Raw genomic sequence first — 23352 nt, forward strand, 5'->3', positions numbered from 1 at the left:
ATATATATATATATATATATATATATATATATAAAGCTCAATCGGATTAGAATTGAAACATGAAACTGAACCTAAATGTATTTTGCAAATCAATTAAACAGAAAAATATTGGTGAAATAAAAAAGAAAGGATAGAGAATTTGAATTCTAATACGATAAAGATTTTGATTAAGTTATCATTGGTTTTGAATGTTTAAGCTGTTAAAAAAGGGCTCATTGGCATGTTCATGCAGAAGTCGCGAGTCATCCATGCTATTAGTTAGCCTCTGTTCTTTGAAGCCATGAAGGCTTCTTCTAAGGGTGACAGACAAAATAATGGCCGTTGAAGGGGGGAAAGAGTAGGAAAGAAACAGGGAGACGTAGTAGCCGGAAATGTGCCAGTGGCGATGTCTTTAAGCACGCAGGTCCAGCTCTAGATCAAAATTTAAGAACTTGTTAATACTCCATTATTTTGTATCTGTTACATAACTCATAAAATCTCCTTGATCATAGCATCTTTAAGCAATTTGGAAGCTGTAAATTCTATAAATATAATAGCAAAAAACTTTTGTATAGGTATGTTGGACAAACTTGTTTCTCGGAATCTTGGACACATCTCTAGATCAAACAATCTCCTCTTTCTGCTAGGACCAAATAAAAGCAAGTGATTCCAGCCTTGTTGGATAAATTTGATTTCGTCTGGCATTTTAACCTGCAGAAAGTTGCAAAAAGTTAGCTTCGAGTATATTTAACTGCTGCTGATCATAAGATGCAGCTTTTGTGCAGGAGGCTCTCATTTTATCAGATAAAACACTTCATCACAGTACAACTGACAATGGAACTCAACAAACAAAAGATCACAGAAGTTGCCCTCAGTATTAGGCACAGGAGCTAATAATCAAAAGTCGAAGCATTTTACATTTTTACTGAGACCAACATGTCCAATAGACCAAAATTATCACAAAACTTCAAAGAAAAGGATTGTTGTGCTGCTAAGCAATTTCCATGCCCAACTCAATAAAAGATGGACTACCATACCGAATCAAAGTACTCCTACAACCAGATTGAACCTCGATACTTTATTTTAGAGAATGAATCAAGTCAACTGTTCGAGCCAGATAAGTAAAACTCAACACAGTGCTGTGGAATCAAGCATCAGATGATGGCTCCGGTGCCTTGTCTGCTTGCTCTTCTACCTTGGGGTTTTCTCCCTTTGGTGAGCCAGTAGTGCCATTAGCTTTGGCATCCTCCGCTGGTGTTGCTAGCTGTTTTTCTACAGCAGCAGTACCACCACCACCATCTTTGGCATGCTTAGCTGGTGAAGCGGGCTGTTTTCCTGTAGCAGTAGCACCAACTTTGGCACCTTTGGCTGGTTCTGGTGCAGGTGGTGGTGGAGGTTTCATGTGTGGTGGGGGAGTATGTTTCAACTTGACCAATATCTGGCGCATCCTAGAGATATCGGTGGGCTTCCCAGGCTTAGGACCCTGGATAACAGCGATTGAAGGTTTCTTCTCCTGCTCTTTCTTCCCTCTCCTCTTCTCAATGTTGGCTATCTCATGAGGGATAAGCTCTGCAATTGCTTTCCAGTATTGTTTATCTACATTTGCATGGAACTTCTCCTGGTTGGCTAGATATAGCTGATCACAGACAAAAGAAAACTGCTTAGAGGACTTCCAATCATAAATATAGCAAATCTTAAAAAGCAACTAAATAGAGGGACCAAAAGGTGCAAGAAGAATTATTTTAACCTTTTCTCTTTCTCTGTTCTGTGTCTTGTTTGTTTCACAGTTCAATTTCCTTTTCTCATAAAAAGCTCGTTTGTATTCTTCAGCTTCAGCGATAATCTCGTTTCTACGCTCTTTTTCCTTTCTCTCTTTCTCCTCAAGTTCAATGGCATTTTGGCTGCATGTTTGACATATTACCGAAACAACTTGAAACAACAGCATCAAGAATTCTAAAATAGAGTATTTAGAGTATGCATCAAAGACCATTCTCAAGAACTTCTAGAGCATGTTCGTTTCGATATGAAAATAACCACATTAAGTTATCCTAAACCAGTTATGTTAACCTTAGAGGGTTATTTTAACAATTTAACTTGATAGTCCTGACAAAACGCATGCATGGAAATCATGAAAAAATGAATCATGTTTGACAACAAGCAATACATATGCAAGAATTCAGAATTGACTAGTTTACAACAATATATGTCAGTCAAAATTAGTGGTTGCAGTAATGTCGTCAGAAAGGTCAGCAGATAAACAAACAGAAAAGTAAGGTCCAAAAGGTAAAGATTATACATTGTTGTGAAGTTTCTAAGTGAAACGTGACCTATCAACAGAAAAGAAAATACATCTTAAACCATTTATTTGTATGATCTTTAAGCGAAAAAAAACTTTATTATGGATGTCTAACAGAATAGCAATATAGTTAGATTAGAAACAGCTAGAGAAGTCAGATATGTCTGTCCAACTATTAGGAAGCATCTAAGAGACTTCCACTGACACTGAACACCTTAAACCATCTAATAGAACTGATAACAGCAAGCACAGCCAGAAAGCACCTTAAACCATCTAGGAGATGCCCACTGACACCTCAAAAGGGGAAAGCAAAAGATCATGAAGAGCTTTGCCAGCTCTACCAACCCTTTATGGCAGGTAGGCACATAAAGAATAATAAGCAATGTAAAATCTTATTAGTCACAAGTATGTTCCTTGTTATATTTCCAAGAAAAATTCAGTAAGCTGAATCCTGGTTAGGCGTGTCAGATAAGACATCATGTCTACATGATGAAAGCTGCAATTTACAGAAAGAAAGATTGTCATGGTTGCAATTGAGGATTGGTAGAAAAGGTTGTCTAAAAAAATAAAGCATCTTCGGACTCAGTTTGAAGTAGTCAAAATTCAACATTGAGAACATAGCTTTTTTCTATTTTCAGGAGAAGATTGAGAACAGAATTAAATGCAACAACAAGTTCTTTTCGGTTTCAAGACCAGGCCTTATCCAGAATCCTTTCGGACCAAAAGGGCTTTTGGACCCTAAGGTGATCTGAAGAGAGCCTAAAGCTTGGATTTTGAAAATTATGCGAAGTTCCTATTCCTTTTAACAGATTTTGGACAAGGACAGTATGTGGCACACGATTGGAAAAGAGAAAATATGGGAAGCTTACAAAAGATGACAAATCAGAATATATATTTTCAAGTACCATACTATAATAGTAAAGGTCTAATTTCCTCTAGATAAAACTCGATACTGGCAGAAGATCCATGTAGCTGGTCATAATTAAATGGGACAGTACATCATGTTGTCGTATTTATCAATGAAAAGAATCTCAGAACTTGGAAAAAACTGATAAATTTGGTACAAAGTTTGAAAACAGAAAAATAGTAGCGATTCCTCACATTGATAAAACCAATAAAAGAAACAGATCCAAAGACAATTTGGTGAGAATGATTGTAGAAAAATTGTCTGAATTAAAATCCAATTGAAAAGACTAACCCTGGCTGAAAAAATAAAAAGTAGTTCAATCAAACTTCAGATCACAACGACTATAACAAGAAGAAACCTTTATCTCGAATTGACGCGAATATATAATTATTAATCAGAGAGATATCTGACCTTAAATAAGGGAATTAAAGAAGCAGAGATCAATGCACCAAAGAGAACCAAGCAATCAAACTAGAAGAGAACCTATAAGCATGTATAGCATCATGCAATTAGATCTATCATTCTAAAATAACTTCCAGAAACCCCAATTTCATGAAACAACTAAGTCAACGCAATTAGAACATAGGCAATAGAATGAAGCTTCGATCTAAAAGACCAGAGGCTCACCGGCGCCACTCGCGGAGGAGGAAACCCTCCTCCCGCATCTGATCCGGTTCAGGAAGGAGCGGCCCGTCCGTGGTGAAGATCTCGCCGTTCTCCTCCCCCCCGTTGGCCACTTCGTCAGCCTCCGGCATCACGAACGGCGAGGGCGAGGACGAGAAACCGTAACCCTCCGGCGAGGCCGACATGCTCCCACCGCCGTCATGGTGGATGGGGACGTCCTCCGGCTGGAACCCGTACCCTCCTCCGCCGTCGGCGGAGGCGGCGCCGGGGAACATGTCGTCGCTGGCTGGGTCCTTGGCGTGTTCGTCAGCGGCGAAGGAGGAGTACGCGTCGTAGCGCTGGGAGGGGAGGCGGGGGTCGTAGCCGAGGTACCCGTCGTCGAAGGGGCGGGCGGTGGCGGACGCGGGCGCCACGGCCGCCTCCTCCTGCACGCCGCCGTTGCTGAACTCGGTGTCGAACTCGGACGACATCTCTCCGATGGCGCTCTCTTTTCCCCTTTCTCTACCTCCTCCGTTTACTTGATATGGGTTGTTATTGTCTCTTCTCCTGCGAGATCGGTCGAAGAGGAAGGTCGTTTGGCGATGGTTTGACTGCAATTTTATGCTGTTTCTAAATGACCAGTTTGCCCTTCAGGGGGAGGGAGATGAAATCATGCGCGAATAGGATGACACTTGGCACAAAAGATCAAATTTCATTGTCAACAAATTTATTATTTAAAGAACACGTGCCTCGAAAGGGGAGAACCAAAAGGCTAATTGTTTATATTAAACATTTGAGGAAAATATATAATTAAACATTTATAATAACAATTTACACTATGAGGAGAAGATTTTGCATGAGAACAAAACTCATTTAATTTTTATTAATAAAAAATAGATAACCTTTTTTTCATAATGTATATGAAAATTGAAGAAGTTTCCGATGTTCAGGAGAAGTTTCTTATGAGTTGGATTGGACAATCCTGGACCTACAGATTTTGAGAAAACTCAGCTCCCAAACATGGATCAAATCATGCTATTTTAGCAGAATTAGTATCGTGGAGCTTTATCATGCACTTTTGTTGGATTAATCATATAAAAACAAGAAGAGATGCAATGTCTATAAACAAACTAACATGTTGGTTAGTGCACTATTATTTAACTCTCTGATCTCATATATATTATAATGAGCGAAGCTCAGACATCATTCTGATCTCGACTTTAGTTAAATATGAAATAGAAAAATCATAAATAATAATAGGTCGTCTATTAGAATGAAAAGTCAGGAGATTAGGCTTTGTTAGTAAAGATGGAATATATATAACTAAATAAATATATATATATATATATATATAAAAGGATAAAAGGACAGCCACTGCAAACTCAAGTAATCACAAACCAAAAATTATCATGAATTAGAAAAATAGGGTCATCTAGATTTACCTTCAAATCTTCTAGTGCCACAACAATTTTCTTACACAGTGGCATGTCAAAGAGTATGACTAATCAACAAGCTAGGAATAACCAGAAGCCATGAACCCAGCTTTAGTGTCGGTGAAAATGCACCTCAACAACAATCAGGTGAGCTACAAATAGTTGATAAACCTGATTGCATCAAAAAGGGGAAATTTTGATTTAGTTTCTATGAAGTCTTTGAACGATGAAGAACAAGAACGCTAAGGCTAAACTGTTTAGAGATCATGGGGTGGAAATGTCAAACAGAGATAAAAAAAAATGATTGCTTCTATAGCACAGAGGATGGAAAGCGAAGGAGAAACAGTTCAGAGATCATCAGGTGGAAATGTTAAACAGGGATAAAAAATTATTACTTTATAACACAGAGGATGGCAAGAATAAAATTCATCAAATGCTAATAAAATTCATCGATATTTATCCACAAGTCCAATTAATTACTTCAAATATGCAGCTTCTTGACTTTGAATTTCCCCAAAACAGAGTTTTTTACATGCAAGTAAACTGACACCACAGCATTGAAAAAGCAACCTGTGTTTGCCCGGCATTTCATAGCAATAATTTCGGGAAATCATGTCACAAATTCCAAAACCATTTGCTTCTAAGTGGTGTTATATAATATCTCCAATGATTCAACTGGAAATGTCAACTTAACTGCATGCATCTCCACAATGCGCATTTAGGTCCATTATCCAATTAAACAACCAAGAACCAAGAATGCCTTTAAATGAAGAGCTCCAAATAGATGGGATGAGTACAAGTACATCTAATTGGACATGAAAAAATATACCATCAGAATACTAATATTCAATTAGTGGATTTGTGATTCATTATAGTCAGAAAATATGAGGACCACAAAATCATTTCGTCCGAGGACTTATGTTGGGTCAAACAACAGAAAACAACAAACACTTTGACATTATGTGAAATTACATAGCATCCACAATAAGCTCATCTTTTTCTTATGCAGGTAAAAAGGTAATATTTCTCAACTTTCAGGAGGCTACCCTAAAATTTCTCGAGACACAAGTAGGTTCAAGCAGCAGAGTACCTTCTTTATTTTGAACTAAGCTCTATACTCATGGATACGCATCCATTTTGTAGAAGACCACTTATTTCCTTTGATAACAGGACATCCAGCTGCAATAATTTTAACAACACAATTACCATCTCAGTAACAAAGCTGGTAAGTTAAACTTGGCTGCAGACAGCTAGAACAGTCTGTAAGAAGATTGTGGATGAATCTCTGAAGTGAAACAGTTCCAAAATCAAAACTTGATTTAGCTGGTCAAACACTTAACAACTCACCGTGCAAACTAGATGGATCCAATGTGGCATCTGGCCTCATGCTCCAAAAGAGTAATGCATCTCCCATCTTAGGTTTCACAGAAATACCCTTCTTTGCACAGTCTGATAGCTCATTATACCCTGGCAAAGAGCTACTATTTACTTTGGCAGAAGGAAATACAGTTTCACCACCTTCCTCAACATCAGAACTGAGGAACAGAAATGGTTACAAAAAAAGAGAAAAGATGTTAGAACTTTTTTTTACAAACTGTGTCATTTACTGACAATGTTATTGGCCTCTGAGTACAATATAGGGTGTGATTCTTACAGATACATAAGTAGGGTAGCAATACGCTGACCCCCATTCTTGGTGTTGAATTCGTCGAGGAAGTAGTCAAAGTGCGGTTCATATTTCTGACCAACTTCATAATGGAGAACCTGAAGTCCCTCACCATTTTCTGTAAGAACATAAAGCCAAATTCTAGGTGAAAGATAAGAAAAAAAGTAAAAACTAACACCTAAGGCAAATGCTACTTCAAAAGAAACTAATACTACGGTAGAGATGTATAATTTATATTGGTTAGAAAATTAGTGGCATGGTGAACTGTCTATTTACTAAGGTGCTGGAACATACTACTTCTATCACTGTAAAAGTCAGCCAATTGTATACTTTTTGAATTTGACATTGTTTTTCACTGAATAAATGTTAGAAACTTAGAATATTCCAAGAGTGAATCAAACAAATGCCCTACAATAAAATATTATCAAAATAGATTGATGATGTTTAAAATCCAGTACTACACAATTGCAGATTCCAATCGTGGCATCTCACTATAAAATGAGAAGTACAAGCATTGCAACTACATATCATATCTAGTCAGCACACACAAATTACATATAAATTGAAAGCAACAGTCAAAATAACATTTCTTACCGAGAAAAATTCATGCTTACTACAAAAGATAGACCATGAGAAATCAAATATGTCTGTTAAGATGACATGAACCGGATGATTTCTCACTTTAAAAAGGAACAAATGTATATTAGAAGTACCACGATGTTTCATACTAAGCAACTCAATTCACAGATAATCTAACCCAAGACTTGCAAAGTACAATGCTCCTCAGGCCCGACAATGGCGGGAGTCAATGTGCATTGGGCTTCCCTTTCGTTCATAGAATCATTTTGATTAAAGATGATCACAAAAACCATGGAATGGCATATCAAGTAAAAGAATTGCTTTTATAGTACCCACAGACAAAGTTTTTCAGTTTGTATAATATACTGAATACACACCTACAGGTATGAAGGTATAATCGGCTATCCTTTTCTCGATCGTTCGGATAATTTTGTCTTGTCCTCTTCTAAGAAACATGCCTGAACTTGTCCGTACCCTGAAAAGAAATTAGTATGATTGAAGATGTATAACAAGGAGACAATGTCTGACAAAATTAGAGCCTGCGAAATGCAAACCTGCTGTCTTTACTCTGACCAGTAGCAGTATCGACAACTGTTGACTTCTCCATGTGAGGCTTTGCCAATTCAGTCAGGTATTCACATTCTTTCTTGGACTAATAAAAATGAACACAATACCAGAGCCCATCACTTCCAACAGAATATCATTGGCGAACCTTGCTAAAGGTACTACTTGCATAATCAGACAGCTTTTAAAAGATAATTTGAGGTCACCAAAGCAAGAATAACAAGATAAAAAAGAACTTTTAGACCTAGAATCACACACTTATATCTGGTTTTCCCAGGTCACCATATGAGAAGGATCAAGAGTGAGGGTAAAGAAACAATGTGTAAAACATCTAGGAGTCCGCCGTATTGGAAAGTTTTATATAAATCAAGCAAACTTACACAAAGCTGTAAAAAAGATAAAAAAGAATGAGGGTATGTCAAATATGGAAGATTTGAAGCTATGACCGATGCAAAGGTATGCAACATGGACAGCATTCAACAAACTCCCACCCAGGACCAGTATATGTATCTACACGTAGAATAAAATCTTTCTTTTTCAACAAGGGACCAACCAACTGTTCATGGTATGGTAAAATCATGTCTAGACCTTAGGGCAACAACATATAGAACACTTGATTGTGTGGAAGGCAGAAAATGTGATATGTGAAAAATCAAAGAATGATAACAACTGCAAGAACAGATATAGCAGGTCAGTCTGAAGTGTATCATCACAAGAGAAAGTTGGAAAACACCTTTCAAGACTAATTTAGCAGGTAATCTTAACAGAGATGTGAGCGAGTTCCTCGGTGGTGGATATGGGTATGTGTGGGTTTGGCAAATGACCTTCTACCGGTGGATTCCTTGTAGAGGGGTTGACAAATATGGTTTTGGTATCCTTTGACTGAGAAGTAATCTTAAGGTCAATGCACAACCAGTTGACCATGATATCGAAGGACTTGCGAGCATTCCCACTGATCATGATGTGCAAGATTGAGATATATTAGAAAGAAGCCGTCGGTAACCTAGTTCGCTCGGCAATCTTGCATCAGGCCAGAGAATTTGACAGGACATAAATATGTGATCATAATTCATTAATGTAAAGCCTAGATTAGGAGAGTCGCCACAAAGAGAGAGGTGATAAATAGTGGAATTTTCACATTTATCGGATCTATAATGAAGCTAGTTTTTAGAATTACTGCCATTTTAATTTCTCCCCAAAAATTAAAACAGAGCGCATTGCTTTTTAGGTTTGGAATGACAACTAAAATTGGTACCTTTCAACAGTTTTCTAATACGCATTTCAGGAAATCTAGGAGCAGAGACGGGAATCAACATGAACGGAGAAAAGCAGCGGATGAAATATACCAACCAGAAAGTTGTGATATATAAACGCCCTGGGCTCCCACGAGAGCACCTCCGTCCACTGATCCCCCCTCTCCCCCATCCCATCCCTCCTACAAAACCCGAAAACGCAATCAATGCTGACGGAAAGAGACCGCAGATCCAGGGCGAAGCGTCAACAGATCGGGTCGGGAGTGAAAAAGAACGCACATCTCGTGGATAGATCGATGGGGGCGGTGGTCTAGCTTGGGTGGGCCGTCGGAGTTCACGGGAAGCGAGAAGATCCCGAGGGCGAGGAGCATCAGGAGGACCACCGACGCGGTCAGGAGAGCTGCCAGGATCAGCGTGAACGGGGAGGGTCTGCGGCCGGGAAGCTTCCGGGGGTGCCGCGCGCCCCTCGCCATGGTCGCCGCCAGCACAGCAGCCACCTTTGGGAGATCTAGACCGGAAGAGAAGAAGGCGAGGAAGACTGAAGCCGTCTGCGGTTCGCTTCTTTGTTCTTAAACTAAACTACCGTCTTTAGAACTTTCTTCAAACTCTTCTTATATTATTTTTAAAAAAAATACTTAAAATATTTTTAATAACTTGATCAAAGGTAAATTTTCGGAAAAGATCCCTTAGTCTCAGTTTTGGGAAATTGATGTGGAGCTCCCCCTTTTTAAAAACATTTCTACAAGAGTCTCAAATTTTAAAAATAGCAAAAATAACCTCCAATAACTTTTTTTTATTTTTATTTTTCTCCCCTTAAGATTTATCTTTCTCTCTCTAACTAACTTTTTCGATAAATCAACCGATACAATTAAAAACATTTATTAGATGATATCATAATTCTATTAAGGCCTTAAAACTCCATCCCATAAATATCCCAAAATCCCTTCCCATGATTTATAGCCTTAGAGAACAAAACCTGTTCATACATCTTATCCGACCACAGACGAGAAATATTATGGTGGCCAGAGTCAGATGGGAAACTGTTCATACATCTTATCCTGCTCCTACTTGCTTGCACTATCTGTAATAGATATGCCTCGCAGGAACTGAGACCAGAACTCTCCAACTGTAAAATTAGAGTTTATCACGATTTCATTTTGTCCGAAAAATAGGCAGAATTATGGAACTGATGACCGAAATGCATTGTAACTTTCTTGCAGCTTACAATAACATAGTAAAAATAATAATAATGTGGAATATGAGGAAACCTAAGACTGCAAAGAAAGGCATGACAGCGTAAGAAATCTCAGATGACTTCCAACTTTAAATTTGTACAACACTGCTGGTTTCATAATTTGATAGTCTAACAAGTTCCGTAGAGATATCTAAGTCTTCGAAGCCGACTGGTTCTCTTGCAAATCAACCAAGCTACTGCAGAAGCGAACAATGATGCAGCCCCACATAGCCATTTAGCAAGCAACAAAACTGCAACAGGATCAACCTAGCAAGTAGTAGCTGAGAAACATTTCATTATTGAATGCAAGAGCTTCAATAGCTAAAGAGACTCCATTATTGCAGAGCAGCTGGCTTCATGTCTGTACTGGAAAGCCAAAATTTTGAAATGTTCTAATTTCACCACCCCAGCCTGCAGTCACAATCGCCAATCCCCAGGCTGACATACTTTGGGCTGTTGTGCCTGCACTGCAAAAATCACCATTGCATTGAGGGCTCTGTTTATTAGCTGTCATGAGCTCTTCAGGCCAAGTTGCAGAAGCCCTATCGCTAAACCGATTCAAGTTTGTATTGCGAAGGGTACTATGCTGGTGGGAATCAATGCAACGGCAAACGAGTGAAGGTGAAAGCTGGGGTCTGTTAGTCCCTGCCATTGATGGTGCATTTGTTTGACATTCTCCATCGAGCTCATCCTGTTTGTTGGGGCAAGCTCTCACCATTTTCCTCGTACTGGTGTTTGGCCAAGGAGCAGCCACAGTCACACCCTTGGTGTGGAAATATTCGTAAGATTGTGTCATGGTGGTAGCATCTTTGCTTTTGCTTATTCGGGAATCGTCATATCTCCATACATAGACATGAGAGTCCTCACTAGCACAAATCACATGCTTTCCATTAGTAGTCAAGCAAGCTGATATTTGGCTGCTTGTGTTGCGAAACCCTGAAACAGAATAGTAACATCACTCCAAAAACAAGAATATGTATAACAGATCATTTACTTCCAAAATATTGCATGCTTTATGGCTATTGGAGTATCCACAAACTAAAAACAACTTGAGTCCAATTTTATGACAAAAAGACTTTCATGTTCGAGAATTGATGGTTTAGCTTTCACCCCCAAAAAAAAAAAAGAGAGCAGAAAGGTGAAACTTGTCTCACAAGCGAGCACATTTCATCAAGTATTTTGTTCAATCATTGCAATTGTGTTCACAAATATTGCAGTTAGCATTTCAGATAGTTATCACAAAGAAAAAATCTATTTATATTCTCTTTTTAATACATTCTCCCCGACGTAATATCACATGTCCAAACTCCAAAGAGAAGTTGGATTTTGTGATCATTTTCCTGAGTTAGAACTACATATTACTGCCAAAGCAATCTCTATTCTATTGTTCAAAACCTGAAATGTATCCACATCCCTGACATGACAAACTAATACATATATCCAATATCAAAAAAAATGACAGTAACTTCTTATAGTGAAAAACAAAGCTTTAATTTTGACTGCAAAAAATACTAAATGCCTCAAGAGAAACTAAGTCTTTCTTTGTTTAGCTGTCATTTTCCAATTGTAGCAATATGGTTGTCCTTGTGATGTCAACACAAATCTTGTGACTGTTTTACTGTTTTAATACTTTAAAAATAATCAAAAGAGTCTTTGTTTGTAATAACTGAATCCAACTTTTCAAATTTCTCATCATTTCAGAGGAAAAAAACAGATTAATAACATGGATTATGATATATATGATTCATATTAGCATTAGCCTTAATTGGTAAAAGGACAACGCCATGGAAAAAAACTCGCAAATACTAACTGAAGTAGACTGTTTGATCCTTAATGAGTTGGTAAAATATGATTGTTTTGCAAGATGATGACTTTAGTAGAATAACAATGTTTTGGTAGAATATGATTGCTGTGCTAGATGATGACTCCAATAAAAAAACATTTTTTCTAAATATAAGCTCAGAAAGGCATTCTCATGCAAGGTCTGAGAAACTCTTCAAGAGTTTAATATGTGAGTTGTTATTCTTTTCTTTAGACTGGTTATTAGCAGCGATTTAAAAAGGCGCTCGGGCAAGGCGAGGCGAGGCAAGCGCCCGAGCCCAGGCACTAGGCGCTTCGGGCGAGCGCCTGAGTTAACCAAGGCGACCGGGCCAGGATTTTAGGTTTGGTTCGATCCTGGTTCGGTCTATGATGGTTAGTTGGTTCAATCGAACCAACTAAAACTGATATAAGTGACAAACGAACCGTAACCCTCGCCGTTGTTGATCCCGTTGCTCGCCGCTGTCGCCGCTCGCAAACGCTGCCACTATCGCCGCCCGCGCCGCTCGCTACTCGCCGCTCCTGCTCCCGCTGCCGCTGTCACCGCTCCTGCTTCTGCTATCGCTGCTCGCAAACGCTGTCGCTGTCGCTGTCGCCGCTCGCGCCTCCCGCTGCTCGCCGCTCGTGCTCCCACTGCCACTGCCGCTTCCTCTTTTCTCAGTCAGCAGGCTCAATACCCCTTTACACTTCCTTTTAACAGTATACGTATACTGTATACTGTTAAATATTAATATTATTAAGTTTATTTGAAATGATTAATTTTTAATATTGTTAATAGATTAATAATATATTATTTTAATTTTAATATTATTAATTTTTATTTATTTAAAATTATTGCTAGGTTTCAACATAAATGACAAGTGTACAGAGCAACTCAATAGAGTCTCCAATGGCATAAAAAAAAGATCCTGCATGGAAGTATAATTATTTGAATGATCCGAAAGATCCTAATACAGTGACTTGCATATTCTGCGATAAGACTACTAGATGTGATATTTTTCGTGCAAAATAACGTCTTGTAGGAAATTTCAAGAATGCAGCAGCTTGCAAAAAGTGTCCACCTGAGGTAAAAGAAGAGTTGCTGAGTTATATGAATGAAAAGAAGACACAAAAGAATGAATCTTACAGGAATTTACCAGAAGACAATGTTGAACATCTCAGGGATGAAGAAGAAGATTATTTTATGAGTATTAACCCAAGTGGAAAAAGAGTATATGACAAAAAAAGAAAAGATGTTATGAGTACTAAGAAGGGTAAAAAATGACCGATGGATCTATATATGTTTCAAGGATCCCAGAAACAACAAGGGCAAGCAGGAGGCTCAAAATTTAGACAAACAAATATAAGTGATGCTTGTGATAAAGAAATAAGAAGAAGAACAATTCAGTACATTGCTCGCTTCTTCTATCAGGCTGGTCTTCCCCTTAGTACAACTCGTTTAGACAGTTTTAAGGATATGATTGAAGCTATTGGAAGATATGGTGCAGGATTAAAACCTCCAAGTTATTATGAGATGCGAGTTCCATTGCTGCAAAAGGAATTGAATTATACAAATGACTTACTAAAGGGTCATAAAGAATCATGAGCAACACATGGTTGCTCTATTATGTCAAATGTTTGGACTAACAGGAGGCGCATAAGTATAATTAATTTTATAGTTAATTGTTCTTTAGGGACTATGTTTGTGAAATCAATAGATGTTTTATCTTTTGTAAAATCTGGAGACGATATATGATTTACTTGACAACTTCGTGGAAGAAATTGGAGAACAAAATGTCGTTCAAATCATAACCGACAACGGAAGCAACTATGTTTTAGCTGGTAATATTCATCTTTTGAATTTGTTAATTATTTTATCTTCAATTAAGTGTGTTAAACTCTTAAGTCTTATCATTTTTGTTATCCTTTATCTCAAGTAAATTGCTTGAATAAAAAAGACAACACTTGTATTGGACTTCATGTGCAGCACATTGTATTGATTTAATGTTGGAGGATATTGGAAAGATCTTAGAAATCAAGAAAACCTTATAACGGGCAATTTTTGTAGTTGGATTTCTTTATAATCATATTGGAGCTTTGAATCTGATGAGAGAATTTACAGGGAATAAAGAATTAGTGAGATATGGTGTCACCCGATTTGCTACTTCATTCTTGACATTACAGAGCGTGCATCGTCAAAAACATAATATGAGAAACATGTTTACCTCTGAGAAATAGGTGACAAGCAAATGGGCAAATGAAGCAAAAAACAAGAGGGTTGTTGATATCATTTTAATGTCATCCTTTTGGAATCATGTAGTTTATATATTAAAGGTAATTGACCCTCTTGTTCGAGTCTTTCAGTTGGTGGATAATGAAAATAAGCCTACAATGAGATATATTTATGAGGCTATGGATAGAGCAAAGGAGACAATTAAAATATCTTTTAATGAAAATAAAAAAAATATGAAAAAATGTTTACAATCATTGACGAAAGATGGAATTGTCAACTTCATCGTCCCTTACATGCAGCAGGATATTATTTGAACCTTGAATTCTTTTATAAGATTAAATCTGTTAGATTTGATGCAAAAGTTTTGGGTGGGTTATATCAGTACGTTGCAAGATTAGTTCTCAGCCTTGAGGTTCAAGACAAGATTATTCATGAATTATCTTTATATAAAAATACCGAAGGTCTTTTTGAAATTCCAATTGTCGTTCGATCCAGGACAATTACGTCTCCAGGTATTAATAATTTGATATAATTAATTTCATATATATTATGTTACTATGTTATTGCTAATAATAACATAAATTTTGCAGCTGAATGGTGGAGTCTAATAATTTGAAATTCTACCCCGAACTTATAGCAATTTGTTATCAAAGTACTTAGTTTGACATATAGTGTTTCGAGTTGTGAGCGAAACTAGAATGTCTTTGAGCATGTAAGGATTACTAAATATTTTTATTTTAATTAATTTATTTATTTATTTAGATAGATGTATTAATATATTTTTAAATTATATGACATGACAGATTCACTCGAAGAGAAGAAATCGATTGGAACATTAACGATTGCACGATCTTGTTTACATAAAGTATAATAATCAAGCTTTGAAGGCTCGTCATGATTTGTAAAATAGATTTGATTCAATCTCATTGCAAGATATTGATGATTCAAATGAATAGTTAGTAGGAGAAATGGGTGCTAACTTGCAAGATGCTGAAGACGAGCTTGTATTTGAATATGATAGATTGACATGGGGAGATGTGACAAGAGCTTCAGGTGTTAGAGAATTACAAACATATACAAGACATATGTCAAAAAGAAAAATGAGTGCAAAAGCATCAAGCTCGGCTCCTGCTATTGTTGAAGACATAGAGAATGAAACATATCTTGATGAAAACGAAGGAGTCGAAGGACAAGAGGAATAAGACAAATTCAATGAAGATGATTTGTGTGAAAATGACGATAATATTGATTATGATGAATGACTTTGATGTAAAATTTTATTGTTTTGAATTTTGAAACCTTTTGTTAATGTGACATTGTGATTTTGTATCTTAGATTTTCTTAATTTAATAGTATATTTTTATTTAAAATTTTAAATAATTATATTTATTAATTATATTATATATTTTTATATTTTAGCGTCTCGCTTCTCTCAGGCGAGTGCCTGGGCGAGCGCCTAGCGCCTCGGGCGTTTTTGGACCTCGGCACCTTTTTGGCGCCTAGCGCTTTTTAAATCACTGGTTATTAGGCAACAAGGCAACCTCAACGGGACATATAGGAATTTGCTAAGAAATCCAGTTATTCAGCATTCAAATAATTATGACATTACTTGTGCATAATCTAAACAAGGCAGTGATTCCAAAAATTCTTCCACTAGGTATCAAAGCAAAATATTTTTACCTTTAAATTTGTGGACCAGTTCATCACCATCAAGAACCCTAATTCGTGAATCTGCAGATGTTACTAGCACCTTTGAGGAATTGCCAGGGGCAAACTGTTGAATGCAACTAATCAGAAACCATAGCCGTATCCTATCTTATTCTTCAACAGAGAAGGAAAACCTCAAAACTACAAAAATCTTCAATAAACAGTTTGCAGATTACACCAGAATACCTGGAAACCAGTGATTTTCTTGTGTTTAGACTTCCCTTTTCTGCTTTGCAAGTCAACTTGAGTTTTCTGAAGAAGCCTATTGTCTAAGAGCAATTGAAGACAATAAAACCATTGGCAAATGAAGACAACAACAGCTGATTTGAGACAAATTCAAACAAAAATGTAGAGTATTAATTGCTTCATACCAGATGTGTCGTACAAGTGGCAAGTCCCCTTGTGTGAACCAACTAGAGCACCCTGCAAGATAACAAGTGAAAGCATTATTTAAAACATAAATAAAGACACAATCAAAAAGCAAACTTTGAGAAGTATGTCCTTTAATCGGAAAAAAGATGTTAATTGTTAAGTCTATGAACCTGGCCATCAGGGGTATAACAAGCAGCAGTGACCATCTCATGCAAATCATTCCAATCAACAACTTGACGTTCTGGAATACTCCATATTCGGACTTTCTCATCAAGAGAACCACTGATGAAGTATCGGTCATCAACGGGATTAAACTGAATGCAAGTTACTGCATAAAGCCAAAATCAAGAAACATCATAGCAACATAAGCAAAATCAGTAAGCCAAAACACCAAGAAGGGAAGAAAAAGAAAAAAAGAAAAAGAGAGTAAAGAATGGGATATCATTAAACATGATTTCAACTTACCATAGTCACTATGTGAGAATACTTTTAAACAGGAATTGCTTGACATGTGCCAAAGTCGAACTGTTTTGTCCATTGAAGACGAAAGCAGATACTGATAAAATTCAAGCAGATAAAGCATTTTACAAAGCAGTTTTATAATCAGTGTGGCAAAACTCCTAAAGTCCAAACATCATTTTCACAAACACGTACTGCCAGGGAAACTAAATAGCACATAGAGGAAATACAAAATTGTAACAAGAGCTTTAGCTACTTCTATCAGGATTTCTGGAACTAACAAAGTATATGATTAACCTGCAGCATAGGTGGTATCTGTCAATGGAAGTAATAGAAGAGAGGTACTCTACCAGACAATCAAATTTATTTTAATGGCAACATATTTTATAAGTTTAATATAACTTCTTCAGTGACACAAGAAATACATAAGGCTGAACTTATCACCATTACAAGATTGCTTGGATGCAACTTGAGTGTGAAAGGATGGAGTAATGGAAAATAGTCTCCTAGTGTGCAAATGTAAGGTGGCACATAATTTACACTCTTTCCAGACCTTGCTTTGGTGAAAGCCTTGTTCTTTTGATTGCCCTTTCAGAGACCCTATACTCTTCAAAGGAATTTATCAAAGCACAACCATATCAGAAGCATCACGGAGATAGACCAAATGTGTAAATTTAAATTTTCTCAAACGTGTATGAAAATAGGCTAAAAATAATGCATAAGGTTGCACAGAGGGCCTGTTTATGTGTCAACCAATTACTATCTTAAATGCAGACAACCAGTATCTCTCATATCAGAGGAGATCGAAAACTCCAATTCAGGAGGAAAACCATCATTCTAATACACCCTATAGCTATTAGCTCTCACAAAACTTACTAAGCAGTGAGGCAGTTCGATTTCCCTCCTTATAGTGAGGCAGTTCGATTTCCCTCCTTATAAGTATGCATATTTTCACACTCCTCAAAACAAGCAAGCAGCTCACAAATATTTTTAAATAATACACATTCACAATGGCCTATGGTGGATCGGCATTTCAATTATGAAATTACAGTTTTTATACGTCTTCCACGAGATGGTGCTAACATGTATTTGCCAAATACTTTTAGAAATGTCAATCATAAATTACCCTCAAATAAACTTTAAACATTTTTATGATGCTGGATAAACATGTCTTGTGATGACTTTCCCTTATTGTACAGCATTAACACATCACTCTTTATATTCATACTTTCATATTCATACATGATTTAATAACTGAATCAGATCAGGACAGATTTTGATGGCTTCAGCCATCTTACAAATATGCATCAACAATTTTATCAACTAACAATCTGTTTCGGCAGTTTGAATGGCTTCTGTTAAATGTCACATTTATAGCTAGGGAGACCCTATTCGTATCAGCGAATCGTGGTTTACATAAAATTGATCAAAGTAGAAATCATGGTTACAATTTCTCTAGGAACCAATGACCAAAAATCAAAATACGATGTGAGAATTACTTGCCCATAGAGAAAAATCAGCATGTCATCCCCTTTAAATTCATTCATGATTACCAAATTGGCCATGATGGTGACAATTTTCATACAATATGACAGTTAACATGTTCATTACTTAAGAACCTATGTTGATCTGAATGTGCTAACATCAATCCATTTTCATGATCAACATTCACAAGAATAAAGCAACTTTTAATTTTGTTGAACCTGCCTAACAATGAGCAGCAAAATTGGTCCAATAACAAAGGTAAAACTTTTGCTCATGCTCTAGCGGACCAACTTACTACACATATCATCACGATTCACAATTCACTGGTAAATGGTAATATTATTCCAAGCCTTCAAAAGTCCAATTGAACCAAACCATGGAAACATAGATTGTTATCTATAGCTTCGTGATCTCAGCTACAATCAAATTACTAATTATTATAAGCAACAGCTGGGTGTACTTTCACAAAAGTCTCGCAACATTGGACAATATTTCAAATTAGTAGTTCTCAGGATCCTATTAACTTAAAGCATGTATGACTTTTATCAGAACTTACATTTTTAAGAAATTAAACTAATAAATTACATGATCAGGATAAACTTTTTTATGCCCTGCAAATTCTTTTTCTGACTGCAAATAGGTTTATGACTGCATTCCATCAAAGAATCTTTCAAATTCTAATACAGATTTAATACCATGTATAATTACAATATTCACAAATAATATAGTTATTTCTAGTTCTATTTGTCAATAAGGAACTATTAAATTCATTCGGCTTATAGATTTCACATGAAAGAATTAAAAGACAATTCTGGTTCCAGATCCCAGGTTGTTTAAAATCCATGAACAAGATGAACAATTTCTTAGTACTTTCTATCATCAACCCTAAATACTGAAAACTAAGATCACATATCTTTTGCCTGAAGACAAACCTATTTCATCCATATGCAGAGATGTAATCAAAGAAAATAAGATATACCTGAGATTTGGACCAAGAGAGATCAAGGACATCATCTAGGTGTCCTCGGAAAGAGTGCACAGGCTTCTCTGACAGCGAAAACAAATAATCTGGTACCACCAGAGGGTCCAAACACAGAGATTTCCTACTGCCCACGACCTTTGCTCTTCTCTCCTTTTCCCAGTGGTTCCTCTCTGGATTAGCCAAAGACAATCGCTCCGGCAAACCTTCGATAACCGACACAATAGATGGATTGCAACTATCATTCCCCCATGAAGCCTTATCATTCAGCAAATCTCCCATGCTGTCAATCTCCAAGACCTCCCACACATGTATGACTCGATCCTCCCCTGCACTGGCCAAGTAGCGCCCATCCAAGCTGAATTTGATGCTCCAGATGGACCCATTATGCGCCTGAAGTTCCTGGCTCATGAACAACCCACTGAGGTCTTTTTGGGACTTACCATACTGCCGGACTTTAATTTTCTTGAGGTCATGACGGAGGCAATGGGAACCGTCCAGGCTATCATCGGTGGCCGAGCTCGGCCTCCTCCCTCCCTTCTCTGACGAAGAATCTTTCTCATCACTGCTCCTGCGGTCGCGGTTGTGCCCTCTGCCTACCATGGTCCCAGCTACATTCTTGATGCTTCTGAGCCAACTTCCCCTCTTCTTCCACCTCGACCCTCCCCCGGACCCACCGCCACCAGGGCCTCCGGGGTGGCCGCTGCTGTTGGTGGAGTCCTCCAAATTCTGACGCCTCATCAATTCTTGAACGATGGGGGATTTCCCGACCCACAACTCGAACTCCTCCACCGTGAGCTGCCGTCCTGTCCCGACCTCGCTGAGCGTGTTCCACATCCCGTCCTCGCGGAACTCCTTCACCAGGAATTCCCTCCCGTCGTCGAGACTCTTGATCAAGTAACGGGGGTCGTCGCACAAATTTTCTCCATCGACCCGGCGATTGCTCTGGGAGACCTCAAGAATCCGAAATCTCGCGTCGAGAGGCGGCTTTCTCGAGAACTGCTGCTGGGTTAGGGGTTTGCTCCGTGGACCAGGAACCACGGAGCAGTCGGATCGGGACCGGGCATTTCCGGAGGGAAAGGCAGGGATGGGGTCAGGGGAGGAGGCGGATCTACCCATCCCAGGGTCCCGGATCGGAGCGATGGCGCCGGTGGGTCCGGGGCGGGAGAGGGCGGGGTCGCCGGCGAGGCCGAGGTGGCGGAGGAGGCGGCGGCGGCGCTCCTCGACGGAGGCCGGTTCGGAGAACCAGACGTCGAGGGAGCGCAGAGGGGGGAGGCGGAGGCGGCCCCGGCGGCGGTGCCCGACCACAGAGGACTCATCATCGGAGGCGGAGGCGGAGGTGGAGCACGACGACGACAGGATCCGGTCCAAGGACTCATAGAACTCCTCCTCTTCCTCCTCCTGCGGCGAACCGCTGCTGGTCGTCGTCATAACGGGCATTCGGATCGCGAGGCGAGGGGGCAAAGCGGTTCGGAGCGGGATTTATATGCCACGACGGAAGGAGAGGGAAGGAGCGAAGACCGAGGGGATATGATATGATGATGCTGTTGCTGTGGCTTGTAGTTGTTGTTGCCGCTGTTGTTAAGGGGGAGGAGTAGCCGTCGTACAGTAGTCGTAGTAGGTGTATACCGTATACGCCTTCAAATGTACAGTGCGCCCAAATCGATATGCTTTTTTAACTAAGGATTTCCAGAGGGTTGCTTTGTAAATATCCCTGATATGTATGATAAAAGCAAATCAAAAAATTCTCTCGGAAATATAGCCAGCTACAGCTGTTATGTAGGCTGCTACCATATGACGAGCGTGGGGAAGAAAAGGCTGCAAAGGCATCAACCAAAAACCAGTTTCTTTTACCCATGGTGGTCAATAATAACTGATGAGGTACAAGCACCACTGCATGATTGAGACCACTAATGGCAGAGCCATCCCATTTATAGCCCTTTCCTCTCTCTCGCTTGATTGATTTTCTTACCTCTCCCTGCCGTGCTCTTCCTTCCACCCACAGCATTTGGATCTCCATCATCGGTCCACCAAGTTTTGCACTAGTGGCAGAAGCAGAAGAACTCGGCTTGTTCTTCGGCTTTCATGAACCGAAGCGTATCGCAATATACCAAAGCTTTGGTGTTGCAGTGATCATAGCCAAGGGCCGAGCAGTGAAAGAAGCTGGTCATGATTTTATGGAGTGCCATTGGAGGGAGGGGTAGAATTATGGATCCAATTTCTTCTTTCCGACAACAACTAGTCCTCTTGGCGTCCGGCCTGTATAATTTTAGGAAAAGAGAGATTTCCGACGGAAGAATCAGCAGGGACCATGTACTGTTGGTCACCACGTATGAAACATGCAATAATCACCTCCACCATTAACCTCTCTCGCAGGAACCAGAAGGTAAAAAAGCAATGCCTCCTCCTCCTCCTCCTCCTCCTCTTTTTTCAAAGATGAAGGATGACAATGGAGGGGACCAACAATGGCCATCGACACTTCGATATTGCTCTAGGTAATCTTAATTTCCCATTTGTGTCATCCAATGTCTCCTCACCTCCTCCTCCTTCTCTTCCATGGTTACAGTTTTTACAGGGAAGGAGTAAAACCCGGATCTTTGGTGACACTTAATCAACACCTCAAGAAAACAAGCGGGCATGCTGCTACCCAAGGAATAACTTTTGACTTCGGATCTCTTTCGGTAGGACCCGGCTCAGAATACTGTGCCATGTATGGGAATGAATGGTGCAGTGGCCAGAGCAGATGGTTCTGAGGTTTTTGATGGTCGTCTTCTGCGCGTGCATGCACTAGGGAATGAGCAAATGGGCATATATTTAGTGCAGAGCCAGAGAAGAACCGTGGGTTGCAGAGTTATAAAAGCATGGAGCAGAAACCTTAAGGCTTTGGATGCTATAGATTTGGCTGGGGCATCAACTGGAAAGAGAAGCTTCCTTCTGAACTCCAAGCGAATGGTGGCTTCTGCATGCTGGGTTCCATACTGTCATGTGCAACCACATGACCTGTTCCTACACCCACTTTCAAAAGCTGTGAAGCTATGAATGAATCATTGAAAAAGGTAGCTATAAACTGATACATTTACTTAATCCCTTCTCCATCGTTGGTGAACACACATCTTCCAGGGAGAAAAAGAAGAACTGGTTGATGAAGAAAACCCAAGTGTTTTACGTGTCTCCTTCTACAGTGCACTGGGAATGATCATTCAGTGGTCCTATCATTTGAATCGAAATGTACCATTCCAGCTGTAACCGTGGCCCTAACTCTCGAAGAGCAGGGACCATGAAGATCCTCGAGCTCATCTTTTACCGTCACTGTAAGAACACACCGTCCTCTCGCTGTAAAACGCAGAAACCACGCATCCCTCGTGAACTTTCTTCAAAGAAGCAAGATCAAGATCCTGAGATGATGGAGATGAGAGAGAATCTGCAGCGATGGAAGCTTGCTTTGCATGTATCGCTGTCACCGACCTTGATGCCCTCCCCTCGTTGTAGTTTTCACTGCCACTATTGGCACGCTTGTGTACAGTGTTGGATGGTACGGGGATCGCAAGTTGATGCTGCGAGAGCGAGCAGGCGTGAGCTTCTGGGCTTCATATCATTTGGAGAATGCTCTATCTTTCCTTAGTTTATATGTGTAATTATACCCCATCCCTCTACCTATTATCTCAACTATCATGACATCATACCTGCACGACTGCAGCTAAGGTCTTCTTCAAGTTAAATCAGCATGTATGAACAAATATATACTGATCTGGAAAGTGTGTTGAACCTTTGGGGTTTTACAATGGAATAATGTGTTAATCCTTACA

At 39.1% G+C, this 23352-nt stretch overlaps 3 protein-coding genes across 4 annotated transcripts; all 3 read right to left on the bottom strand.

The window, feature by feature from the left end:
* Positions 1-835: 835 nt before the first annotated feature.
* LOC135638904 (clathrin light chain 2-like) lies at positions 836-4352 on the bottom strand. Its single transcript, XM_065152465.1, has 3 exons — positions 3810-4352; positions 1727-1880; positions 836-1615 (listed from the first exon to the last, which is right to left on the bottom strand). Exons 1-3 carry the CDS (start codon positions 4274-4276, stop codon positions 1127-1129), a joined length of 1110 nt encoding a protein of 369 aa, XP_065008537.1. The 5' UTR covers positions 4277-4352; the 3' UTR covers positions 836-1126.
* An 897-nt stretch (positions 4353-5249) lies between these two features.
* On the bottom strand, positions 5250-9860 carry LOC135584957 (probable prolyl 4-hydroxylase 3). 2 transcript variants are annotated; one of them, XM_065152467.1, is made up of 8 exons: positions 9560-9860; positions 9378-9462; positions 8018-8115; positions 7841-7938; positions 6873-7002; positions 6566-6753; positions 6309-6397; positions 5250-5389 (listed from the first exon to the last, which is right to left on the bottom strand). In XM_065152467.1, the coding sequence occupies exons 1-7, from the start codon at positions 9751-9753 to the stop codon at positions 6324-6326; spliced, it is 867 nt and encodes a 288-aa protein (XP_065008539.1). In that variant the 5' UTR covers positions 9754-9860; the 3' UTR covers positions 5250-5389; positions 6309-6323. The 2 variants fall into 2 exon arrangements, with proteins under 2 accessions (XP_065008539.1, XP_065008538.1); XM_065152466.1 differs by lacking the exon at positions 5250-5389 and having other exon boundaries at positions 6059-6397.
* A 547-nt stretch (positions 9861-10407) lies between these two features.
* On the bottom strand, positions 10408-21080 carry LOC103973280 (uncharacterized). Its single transcript, XM_009387802.3, has 7 exons — positions 19547-21080; positions 17089-17179; positions 16794-16951; positions 16623-16674; positions 16438-16520; positions 16225-16318; positions 10408-11450 (listed from the first exon to the last, which is right to left on the bottom strand). Exons 1-7 carry the CDS (start codon positions 20984-20986, stop codon positions 10870-10872), a joined length of 2499 nt encoding a protein of 832 aa, XP_009386077.2. The 5' UTR covers positions 20987-21080; the 3' UTR covers positions 10408-10869.
* Positions 21081-23352: the final 2272 nt, after the last annotated feature.

The sequence above is a fragment of the Musa acuminata genome, chromosome BXJ3-5 (assembly GCF_036884655.1).
Source record: "Musa acuminata AAA Group cultivar baxijiao chromosome BXJ3-5, Cavendish_Baxijiao_AAA, whole genome shotgun sequence".
NCBI classification, from domain to species: Eukaryota; Viridiplantae; Streptophyta; class Magnoliopsida; order Zingiberales; family Musaceae; genus Musa; species Musa acuminata.